Source organism: Periplaneta americana, chromosome 4 (genome assembly GCF_040183065.1).
Source record: "Periplaneta americana isolate PAMFEO1 chromosome 4, P.americana_PAMFEO1_priV1, whole genome shotgun sequence".
Lineage (NCBI taxonomy): Eukaryota > Metazoa > Arthropoda > Insecta > Blattodea > Blattidae > Periplaneta > Periplaneta americana.
This window is the reverse complement of record NC_091120.1, coordinates 13,947,893-13,960,807: the sequence shown is the minus strand read 5'-3', so window position 1 is coordinate 13,960,807 and position 12,915 is coordinate 13,947,893. Positions and strand designations below refer to the sequence as shown.

The following is a 12,915-nucleotide window of genomic DNA, read 5'->3' as shown; positions in this document are numbered from 1 at the left end:
ATGTTTTCACTAGATTTAAGGGAACATAAGAATACGAACCGAGCGAGTTGGCTCAGACGGTAACGTTTGAGACTAGCTTTCGGGAGGTCCCGGGTTCAAATCTTGTGGCCGACCAATCTGACTGGGATTTTCATAGTTTCCCTTAATCACAAAACCAAATGCCGGATTGGAAATTGACATGTCATGATTCATCACCGCCTCACACCAATATCATAAACATTAATTAAAATCTAAAATCCGTTACATGGGTTGTAACACATACAATAGAAACAGAAACTCAGCAATAGTAAAAACGGCCTACTGATATACTCAAAGATCCTATACATGCGATAAAAAACAAAAAATAAGAACACACAAATCTAGCCTTATAGAGGATGAATATTAATAAGAAAAAAAAAGAGCATTTTCTGCACGTTTCATTTTTAATGGAATAATTGCCTCAAGTATAGGAAAAAGTAAACTAAATAAAATTAGAATAATAATGGCATTTACCTAATGTTTCTAATGCAAATAGTTAATGAAATATCCATATTAAACTTTCATCTTTCAGATGAAACGCCTGAATGATAAAAGAAAAACAATAACAGAAAGTGGTGATATTATTTTTATTTAGTGAAATGACAATAATAGAAAATGATGGTTACGTTCTTATGTCCATATCGAAAATCATTTGCTTTTTATTACTTTATTTACATTTTCCGAATATACAAAATAAATTTTAATGCAATTTTGAAATTAAATTGAGTAAGGGACAAACTATAAATTATCAACAAAACTAAACGATGCGAAATACTCTCTACAGCTCTACACGAAATAAAATATTTCTTCCAACGATTTAGATTGTGGAAAAGTCTCCATAACACTTACAGCGTTCCCTCGTTGAATGGCAATAATTCTTTGGCGGAGGAAAGCCATAGAGCGAGAGTCACCGTTAAGTGCTGATAAATACTTGCCGATATCAGAAGTTAACAACTTCGCCTCGGAACACCATGGGCCCATAGATTCTACGGCGAAAACGACACAATTATATCTATCCAGAAGATCGAGATACTTATTGCGTTTAATTGTAACAGCAGATGCAGCGGCTGACCCAGCGAGTTTGGAAGTTTTGGGCAAATAAGAAGAAGCGAAGGTGTTATAACAAGTGGCATCCCATAAAAGTGATTTGCCTTTGGACCATGGTGTTAGAGTTAAGCCATCTGGACGTTTGCCATCGGAACGATTTATGCCAATGGGTTCTAGAATGGTAGGAAAACCAGCGGAAATTAGGGCCCTTTTAATGATGTCGTTAATCATTACGTGTCTGGAAAATCGTCCAGAATTTTTGAGGCAACTTAATCCATGGAGGCCAGAAGAATCGACATCTGCACCACAAATACATTTGTGTGGAAAACAAATTTTAACACCAAGCCTTAAGGCAATTGCAATCTTAAAGAACGTATTATCCATTAAGGTGCCTATGTTGGAAGAAGGTAAGGCTTGAAGCCAGCATCCTGATTCTTTTTCTCGTAAAGCAAGAAAACGGGCTCTGTCAAAATCTGAGGAGGAAGACGCAAAAAGGCTGTCAAAAGTTTTGGAAGCAAGACCAAGATCCCAGCATTTTTGAGACTCTGGACTGTTTGGAAGATCCACAATGTGAGTAACGGAGGACCATTGTTCAAAAGCCTCAGACATATGAAGGATTCTGATTTCATCACTGTGATAACTTATGTTGTTTTTGCTTAATCTGCAAATGTTACTATTTCAAAAATTTGTGAGTCTGTCGCATTTCCTAGACTAAACAGGCTAACAGATTAAATATTTCAACAAATCATTTGAAAGAAAAAAAAAGATTAAAAAACAGCTGAAGTTCCTTACTTAATTTCCATATTAGTCCATTTACTTTTAATGCATTGCACAAGCACATCACCACTTTCTTTTATTGTTTTTATTGCATCATACAGGCATTTCCATGGCTAACGAGAAAGACAGGCTGCGGCACGATTCAGAGTCACGTGATTATAATGGTCTAGTCATGGCCATCTTAACAATCGCCTAATATAAATACATGTTCAAAGTTCTAAAAAACAAATAAATTGCTATATTAAAGTCATATTAAACGTGCATTTAAATATAGGCTACATTTGTTCAATGTTGGCCATGTTATGACTACGAATATGACGTCGCGCTGTAGCCTGTCTTTCTCGTTAGCCACGGGCATATCATGCGAAGAATACAATTTTAATAGCGATATTTCATTCACTATTTGCATTAGAAACATGCGGTATTATTCTAATTTTATTTAATTAAATTTCTGCTATATTTATGGCCACTGTTCCATTAAAAAATATAACTTTGTGCTGAAAATACTTTTTTTTTTTCTTATTAATATTCATTCTCTGTGAGCTCTTGTATCCCTTTAAACATACCGAAAACAGTTAATTAGTAGACTATAGGAGATATAATAAGGCTGTAGTTTTAAGTGCCTCACTCTGTATATTAGATTTTGTTTTCGTTTTGGCTTTAACTTAACTCTATAGCTTTTCAGGATTTTCATACTTCAATAACGCGGACATTTCGAATTCCCGGAACATGTGGTTAACACCACGCCAGGTCTCCAATATATTACATTAAATTCATAGTAATTGCATTACAGTTTTACAACGAACACGCATCTACAGTATACTCTGGATGTGATTCTAACCCACAATCATAATTTCCAAATGACATTCAAACTGCATGTCTATCGCGTATTTCATTATAATATTGTTTGATGTTCAGATTTGCTAACATTAATTTAATGGGATAACAATAGCTTATAACTGGTGCTAGATACGTTACCGGCACATCATTTAACGTAATACTAAATGCAGATTGTTCTTAATTGATTTGGTTTTTATATTGTCTTAATAAAATGAATTTAAAACCAACTGCCTATATGTTGAGGAAACTAACCTATCCTAACATAACATTCCACCTGATAATACCACACGTATGAAACTGGAATACGATTAAAAAATCACTCTCTGTAAGCTTTGGTCGCCTATGGCAGAGCAACTTTCTCTCAACTAGCGTAGAAAGTATTTGACTTAATGAAAAAAATAATAATAAGGATGTCGAAAGTTAGAGGCATGAATACGTCTTAATAACAGTCTTGCCCGCGGAAATATGAAGCAAACTTAGAGAGTTCTCAAATTCATCGTCTCGTTAGTGTATGCTTTTAAATTCGCGCCACCTTGGTGAATATTGACAAAATTACTGTGGTATCAGCTACAGTACTGTAAGTAATTCTGTTTAATTTCCATAGAGAAAATAGCAAGTTTTAATTTTCAAGACATACACACACTGTAAAATGGTATAGGAATATTGTAGCTTCATCATTTTTTGTCTTAACTAGAATAAAATATTATACAGAGTGGCCCACTTAACTCTTTCACTTCCGATAGTGTGAAATATTTCAGATATAAAAAAACCGACAATTACAAGTTAAATTACATCGAAGGGGACATGTGATACATGTAATTTATTTTTTGTACATAAAATAATTTTCAAGATACACTCGCCAGCAAACAAAAGGTGGATCACTTTGAAAAATTTTGATTTCGTTAAAATTTTAAGGGAATATTTAATTTTGTGTCCCGCGCCGTGGCGTCGTGGTCTAAGGCATCCTGCCTAGGACTCGGGTTACGGAAAGGGCGCTGGTTCGAGTCCTCATGGGGGAAGAAATTTTCTCATGAAATTTCGGCCAATTTATGGGACCGGTGCCCACCCAGCATCATGATGCACTTGGGGAGCTACGATAGGTAGCGAAAATCCGGTTTAGAAAACCAGCTATAACGGCTAGGGAATCATCGTGCCAACCACACGATACCTCCATTCTGGTTGGATGATCGTCCACCTCTGCTTCGGCATGTGGACGTGAGACCAGTAGCCGGCTGGTCGGTCTTGGCCCTTCATGGGCTCTAGCGCCACGGATTTAATTTAATGTAATTTTGTGGTGTTTCTCTTTATAAAGAAATGTTTTCATCACTCTCTGGTAAGTGTGTGGTGAATGTGGTCCGAATTGATCGGCTCTTAGAGATAATTTTCTCTTCCATTAACTTTTATGGTTTTATGACGCTCCCTTTTAACATGGTTCCTAATAAAGCTTTAAAGCTACTGTAAACATCTGATAAAATATTCTTTGTAAATTCAGGGGAGTTCCATGCCATTTTATTCAGTTTACGCTCGACCATGTCGAAATGTAGTAATTATACACCTGGTAGCAGTCCTTAATGCATATCATTAAAGTACATTTATTCATTAAAGTTCAGGTTTTCGATTATTCTTGGATATGCAATCGAAAGACAACGAGGGAAACGTCACAGAGGCTGGAAATCCAATACTGTCGCAGAAGGTTATGTTCTGTTACTACAGGGACATCATTTTATTTTTACTTGCATTTTTATTGTACCTGCATTTCTGAATGTACTTCACTCTCACCCCTTCACTAATGTCCTTGCTCCCATCAGACACACAAACTTACGGCCGCTGTTGCATTCGAAGTCTTCAAGCAGTGAAGTAAACACTGCAGTGTATAGTGTGTTTCATAAATATGATTGCGTTTTCTATAGAAGAAAGAACCTATATTAATAATATCGTACTAAAAAATTATTTTCAAGAAACGATCAATTCAATTTCAGAGAATATGCTTCAAAATGTTTTAATAATATGCGTACTGAATTGAAGCCTGCATTGTAATGAACGGCAACCATTTTCAGCAACTTGTTTAAAAATTCAGATTAGCTTTTTTTGAATTGAGGTGGCTAGAAGCAAAGGAATGGTAGTGACATTTGTAATAACATGAGTTAAGTGCATCCAGTGTAAGCAAAAGTATCTAAAATTTTAGTGGCAAAGGGATATTTTAATCGCATCACACATTAAAATTTAAATAAAAATTTCACCGGTTTTTACGAAAGCTTAAATATTTAAACCCCATTTTCTCAAAAGTAACTTAAGTGCACTTACAGCCCTTTACTTATGACCCCCTCAATTTAAATGCACTCTCTATATTGTATGTTAACACCAATAATTAATATGCTAAATAAAGTAGACATTACATAACGAACATAGCCGCCTGAAAAGTTGAGTTTTTGAAAAAAAAAATGTTACTACTCTACTGTATTTTGATAAATTCCGTAAAAGTGATGATCAAACTGAAAATCGTAATATCGTATTTCCCTACAACATAAATGGATATACTACTTTTCTCTCCTCCTATACCTAGTAAAATGATTTGTTTACATATTGCACTAGTAACATCAAACTCCTGTAATGAAAGGGGGCAACAGTGTTTCCGAGTATAGCCAGGTTAATGTTAAAAATGTTGGTAAAAATAAAGTGATGTCCCCGTATAATAATTAGCGTTAATTGTAAATAATATTCAAATAAATTCAATTTGTCATCTTGTTTTTCAATTCTAAATCAATTTCCAGGTTCTATCAAAATTAGTTCATGTTATTCTCTAGATTATATCAACGTCAATGACATTATTGTTCCTCGGAAAAAATCAATACTTTCGTGTCTGCGCACATCTCACAATTTACAAGCTATGCACAAGGTCACTTCCCCTCTTCAGTCAGATGCGAATAAAATGAATACTTCTGAATAATTTCAAGTTAGAAATATGGTCGAGCATAAGAAGTCGTATGAAACTTACCTATAATGATAATTAAGACGCTCGTATGAAAATTATGAAATTCGCTTGCGCTCGTTTCATAAACAAACATACTCGCGTCTTAATTACTATCATTATAGGCTCGTTGCATAATGTACTATTCTGTTTGATCCTTGTTGAGTCAAAATGCCTCTAAATAGAGAAAATTAATGTTGTACGCGTAATCGCCTTAGTTGAAGACGGTCGCAGCCTTCGGTATGCGGCCAGTGCTGTAGAAGCATCTTATGGAAGTGTTCAGCGGGCAGTGGAACGTTATCGTGAACGTGGAACATGCGAAAGGAGGCCTGGATCTGGACGTCGACGGATTACGAACGTCAGGGACGACCGCTTTCTTGTCCTCCAAATCTTGAGAGACCGAAGAAGAACAGCGGTTCAGGCGAGAAATCGTCTAGAGGCCACAAGAAATGTCCGTGTGAGAGAGAACCATGAGGCGAAGACTCCAGGAGGCTAATCTACTTCAAGAAGGCTGCTATTAACGGGCAGGATCGGAGAAGATGACTCGAGTTCGCGATGCAGCAGCAGGACTGGAGCATGGTACTTTTTACAGATGAGAGCCGCCGCTTCTGTCTGAGGTCTCCAGATGGGCGAGAAAGAGTGTGGAGGAGGCCTAGAGAGCGATTCTCGCCCGTAACTCGCTCATAAAGCCACCATTTGGGGGGAGACTCTGTGTTGGTATGGGGATATAAACATTGAAGCCCGTACCGAGCTTGTGATACTTGATGGCGGTTCCCTCACTGCACACCGTTATGTGGAAGAAGTTCTGGGGGATCATGTTGTACCATTTGCACAATTTACAGGCAACCATTTCATTTTAATGCAAGACAACGCTCGTCCGCACATCGCCCATATCATCACACGTTATTTACAAGAAGTCGGGATTCAAACTCTGGACTGGCCAGCAAGGAGCCCTGACTTAAATCCCATCGAGCACGTGTGGGAATGAATGGGAGAAAACTTCGGTCTCAGAATATAGAGACCCTGGCTGAACTGAAGGCACAACTGGTGGTAGAATGGAACAATCTTCCTCAAGAACCAATTAGGAACATAGTGGTGAGTGTACCTCAACGCCTCCAAGAGGTCATAGCTACCAAAGGAGGAAGCATCAGATTTCAATGTTTCTAGTGGTTTACTATACAGTTTACATCAGTGGAAGTGGTAAAACTGAATACAGTGAAAGAAACTCAAATGAGTAAAAATAACAACAATTACAAAAATTGCAAAATGTCATAATAAAGTGAATGTGAGATAAAGTCTGAAAGTGCATTTAGTGTTTAACATATGATTAGTATTATCAGTATAATTCAAGGCTAACATTATATTCAATAAAACAAAATTTCTCAAAGTGATCCACTTTTTTTTTTTTTTTTTTTTTTTTTTTTGCCGGCGAGTGTATTAGAGTCAATTTTATTAATGGGAACCAACTATGTATTGTATTGCAAATGTTGTGTTAACTCTGTCTAATAACAATTGGCTACTTTACTGACTATTTGAATGTCACCGGTAAGAGTAAACATAAACGATGTCTTATTTACTCATTCTGCGCACAGCAAGTACGCATAAATTGTTCCGTGCGAGAAACACAGCCTGTCAACCTAAAACAAAGGAGTGCCAAGAATTGGTTTTCTTCATTCTTAACGCGCGCTTCTAACTAATCTGCTATATGACAATTCATTTACTAATTATACGCTATTCATTTGTTACATGCTTTTACACGATAAGATTTACTAGTAATGGATGAAACGTCTCTCATAATTAGAGACTTCTTCCTCACAATAAAAACTTAAATTCGCTTGGATACGTTTTGAAAGTAAACTTATAGCAGAGTCCGTATAGGCCAGTTTCTATCTGATACATTAGGAAAGTCCAGGATATCATAGAGGGTTTGGAATTGAATGGGTTACATCAGCTGCTTGTCTATGCGGATGACGTGAATATGTTAGGAGAAAATCCACAAACGATTAGGGAAAACACGGAAATTTTACTTGAAGCTAGTAAAGCGATAGGTTTGGAAGTAAATCCTGAAAAGACAAAGTATATGATTATGTCTCGTGACCAGAATATTGTACGAAATCGAAATATAAAAATTGGAGATTTATCCTTCGAAGAGGTGGAGAAATTCAGATATCTTGGAGCAAAAGTAAGAAATATAAATGATACTCTGGAGGAAATTAAAAGCAGAATAAATATGGGAAATGCCTGTTATTATTCGGTTGAGAAGCTTTTATCATCCAGTCTGCTGTCAAAAAATTTGAAAGTTAGAATTTATAAGACAGTTATATTACAGGTTGTTCTATATGGTTGTGAAACTTGAACTCTCACTTTGAGAGAGGAACAGAGATTAAGGGTGTTTGAGAATAAGATTCTTAGGAAAATATTTGGGGTTAAGAAGGATGAACTTACAGGAGAATGGAGAAAGTTACACAATGCAGAACTGCACGCTTTTTATTCTTCACCTGACATAATTAGGAACATTAAATCCAGATGTTTGAGACGGGCAGGGCATGTAGCACGTATGAGTGAATCCAGAAATACATATAGTGTGTTAGTTGGGAGGCCGGAGGGAAGGAGACCTTTTGGAAGGCCGAGACGTAGATAGGAGGATAATATTAAAATGGACTTGAGGGAGGTAGGATATGATGATAGAGACTGGATTAATCTTGCACAGGATAGGGACCAATGGCGGGCTTATGTGAGGGCGGCAATAAACCTCCGGATTGCTTAAAAGCCATTTGTAAGTAAGTATGTTTTGAAAGTAAGTTACCGGTCTTCAGTTCTATTAGCCATCAAGAAAGGAAAATAATAAAGTACTGCATTAAAAAATCATGTATGCTAGAATGTTTATCATGTTCATGAATTTGAGTTTGTAGGGAAGATGAAATTCACAAAATAGGATTCCAACTCTCAAGTTTCACTTATGTAAGTCCTAACTGATTAACACAGTTCAAGAAATACATTGTCTTATATTCAGATTTTTAGTTCCTGTTACAGTTTCCGTAAGTTATGCAATTGTCTTGAATAACGTGCATTCTAATAAAGAAATTTTAAATTTGTGTTCCAAACAAAAGCAAGTTACAGTACAGTTTAACTCTCATTTGCTAGAAAACAGAGTATTCCTGTTAAGTTGATATATTTTGTTTCATATAAAATATAATATGGTGAATTAAATTATTGTATACAGCGCTATGCCCATGAAACTCTACCCAACTTTTACTTCGAAGGACAAAGAAGGAGCAATGACTATCATAATAGTCGTAAGAAACAATTACGTATATTCTAACGTCATAATACATTTAAATATCCGTTTTGGTACTTACATTTTTGTTGGCTTTCACACAAACTCACAAGAAGTAACACAGACACAGTAAGAATCACTGTTGACATTGAAGTGAGAGACGCTTTAGCTAGCATCTCCATCTTGCGCGCTCGACCCGCTCTGGCCGAAGTTTCCTTCACGACTGACCCTACTGAACGAGTTTACAGCTTAGCACTAGACAACCTTCACTGCTTTCCGACGATTCGTCTGCGAGTTTTTTTTTTTACTCCACTTTCCAGAGACGATGTACACAAACATCATGGCCTTTTCCTTAATATGAACATAAACAAGTTCATACGTAATCTGTACAATCTTTCGTTTTCTGTTACGATTGAAACTTGCATCCTTTTTTATTAATAATGAAGGAACATGTTTTGGAACTACAACAATTTGCTACAAGACGAGCTGTTAAAAGCGTTAATACTGAAGTTACGAATTTCCAGTACCGTATGATTACGCAACTCTTTCGCATCTCATTTGCAGTGGACATGTGTTTACATACGAGAGGCAACGCGTTTCATACTTCGCGAAAATGGATTGTCAATGTTGTCATACATCCCGGATTTTTCGGAACAGTAATGGAATCCCGGCATCACGAAAATAATTCTCGGGACACATAATGTTTCAGTTTTTAGCGAACAAAAAATTAAACACAAAAATTAGCGTTTCCTTTATTTTGACACGATTTTATTTTCATTAATTTATGCGTAACGGCAGCTCAAAGGAGTTTTGTTTAAAGTAAGAGGGAGAAATTACGCGAAGAAAAAACAATTCTGAAAAACATGTCCTAAAAATCTTGGGGTGGGGGGGGGTAATTACTCGAGGAGGGGGGAAATTAGGCGAGTAAATACGTTATTACACTTGGCTTTGTGGACTTTGGTGTTCCAGGAAATTCTACCCTCTTTATATGTTTAGGGACGGTATGGAGAATTCTGATTTATTCTCTTTGGTGTTTGAAGATAATCACACCCGATCTGTACAACCCAGCTGAAAGCCAAGATTATTTTCACAATCTCTTAAGCTTCTTCTGACAGAATGAATCTAAGTCATTTACCAACCATTACCACAGGTTATAATATGTAAAGATACGGAAATAAAATTTGGGGCTCCCTTATTGTGTGTTTCGCTTACAACACACTGCGCATGTGCAGTAAACAAGAGCCCCTGTAATATAAGGGGTTCACAACCAGAGTGGACCAAGTTCATCTGGAATAGTTCTGAGATATAGATTCTTAAAGTTCCTGGCTCACTATTAGCAACCTTCACCTTCCATAGGAAATGCTACCCTCTGAGGAGTAACAAATGAGTTATGGACTTTGTTTGTTATGGCAATGACTAAATCTAAGTTTTCTTCATCCGAGATTGTATTAATCCACAAACTGATCACTGGTGGACTTCGTTCACTCTGGTTGTGAGCCCCTCATATATGCTACATGTGGACAGTTGTGCGAAATTGTTGCCTATATACAGGTACACTCCCATCAAGACTCGCTCCAAATTTTTAATTCCGTATTTGTACATGGGAATTGATTCAGAATTGAGAAATAATTATCAGCTATCACTATAATTCAACAATGAAGATGAAAAACTCTAGTGTTAGAATGTAGACGGACAATATGTTTATTAAATAGATATATAACAAATGAAAGGATAGTTGGATGGCGGAAATCTCCCGTTTAAAAAATTAAAACATAGATAAAAAATATTTTTAATTCATACACAATTTCGGTAAGTAAACAAAATGATGTGCCCAAGACCGAGTCTGCCAACTGCACTCAACTCTTGGCAACAAATGGCACAATAAACAGTATGCTGTCCTCTGCTGTGAGAGAGTGGGAACATGTCAAATTAAAAAATGTTATGATTCACAGTCTTTTTTCTTAGTAGGTTATTTTACGACGCTTTATCAACAGCTTAGGTTATTTAGCGTCTGAATGAGACAAAGGTGATAATACCAGTGAAATGAGTCTGAGGTCCAACACCGAAAGTTACCCAGCATTTGCTCATATTGGGTTGAGGGAAAACCCCGGAAAAAATCTTAACCAGGTAACTTGTCCCGATCGGGAATCGAACCCGGGACACCTAGTTTCGCGGCTAGATACCGAAATAAAAGAATTGAAGAGTGGATATAAAAAAAGGCTGTAAGTGCCACTATCTCTGAAAATATTAGTTTTTCAAAAAGAAAAAAAAAGTCTATGTCCCTAGCTTAATCCAGTACGATAAATGGATAAGTCCCACTACAATTTTATTTAGAACCTAGCTTCTCCAACAAATGTTCAAAATCTATGATATTATATTACTAACTGCACAAGAAAGCCTTGTTTTCTAGGGTTTTTCTGTTTGGCACTTACAGCCCTTTTTATGTCCACCCTTCAATTTAAAAATCTCAAGGAACAGGAACAGATAGCTAAGCAAAGTGCTTATCATTTTGAACCAACCAAACACTACAAACAGAGTTCGTTCGTTCATTCATTCATAGTTCTCTGCTCAAGGACAGGATATTCACTGCAAATCCAGCATTCTCCAATCCTCTCTATTTTCCGCGTTCCTCTTTCTCTTCACATATGATCCATATATCTTAATGTCGTCTATCATCTGACATCTTCTTCTGTCCCGAGCTTTTTCGTGTTCACCATGCCTTCTAGTGTATCCTTTAGTAGCCAGTTTCTTCTCAGCCAGTGATCCAGCCAATTTCTTTTTCTCTTCCTGATCAGTTTCAGCATCATTCTTTCTTCACCCACTCTTTTTAGCACACTTCGTTTTTTATTCTGTCTGTCCATTTCACATGCTCTATTATTCTCCATATCCACATTGCAAATACTTCTAATCATTTCTTTTCACTTTGTCTTAATGTAATGTCCATGTTTCTACCCCACTCCACACAAAGCACTTCACTAGTCTCTTCCTTAGTTCTCTTTCCAGAGATCCGCAGAAAATGCTCCTTTTTTATTTATTAAAAGCTTCCTTTGTCATTACTATCCTCCTTTGACTTCCTTACAGCAGCTCATGTTACTACTTATAGTATACCCCAAATCTTTGAAGCTGTCTACGTTTTCTACTGTCTCATTTTGAATACGTATCTTTACATTCATGTTTTTCCCTATAATCATGGTCTTCCCCTTGTTTGGATTTATCTTCATTCCATATTGCTCACAGCTGTCATTTAGCTCAAGTAGCATATTCCTTAGTATCATCTCCTCTCATGCTAACAACGCCGTATTATCAGCAAATCTTATGCACTTTATTCTTCTTCCTCCTACTATAACCCCCTCCTCCCATGTTCTGAAAACAGTTCTTCACTAAATCCTTCAAGTAGACGTTGAACAGGGTAGCTGACAGAGGACATCCTTGTCGTACTCCTCTCTTCATTCCACTTCCATCTGACATTTCCTCTCCCATCCTGACTTTCATTCATTTCATATGAAGATTGCTGAATAGCTTCCTCTCCTTCCAATCCACGCCCATTTTCTTCATTCTGTCAAAAGCCTTTTATCACGGAAATTAAAGATACAAATCATAAAACAGCAGGCTAGATTTAAGGGAGCTATGGTATGTGAGTAGACAGAACTGGATTTATATTCCTCAATACAGAGTACAATGGCTGGTTAATGAAAATATCAGATTAATTGATTAACTAGTGGACTTACTCGTGTTAATTATGTAAGATTTGTGCGGCTTACAGCTGTTTCAGTGCTTCACGCACCATCCTCAGAGCCTACTAGATCTCGGCGTCATCTCGAACTTCTCTGCCTGTTATGTGGGTATGTTTGATTGTTGAAAGGTGTTGAAGAGTGGAGTCAAATAGTGTGTGTGTACTGAAATTGATCTGAGTGTTGAGAATTTGATCGGGGTGTGTTTTAGTGTGTTTGTATATTTCGTATTGTTCTAGTGTGTTGAGTTTTTGGTT

General features: G+C 36.7%; 1 protein-coding gene across 2 annotated transcripts in view; it reads right to left on the bottom strand.

Annotated features, from left to right (window-relative positions):
* Positions 1 to 9,308, bottom strand: part of LOC138697526 (transferrin-like) — a 59,140-nt gene extending 49,832 nt beyond the window's left edge. For both annotated transcript variants that reach the window (XM_069822836.1, XM_069822837.1), the window contains exon 1: positions 9,010 to 9,308. In XM_069822836.1, the coding sequence (XP_069678937.1) occupies positions 9,010 to 9,109 (100 nt within the window). In that variant the 5' untranslated portion in view covers positions 9,110 to 9,308. The remainder of the gene's footprint in view (positions 1 to 9,009) is intronic.
* Between the last annotated feature and the right edge of the window lie 3,607 nt (positions 9,309 to 12,915).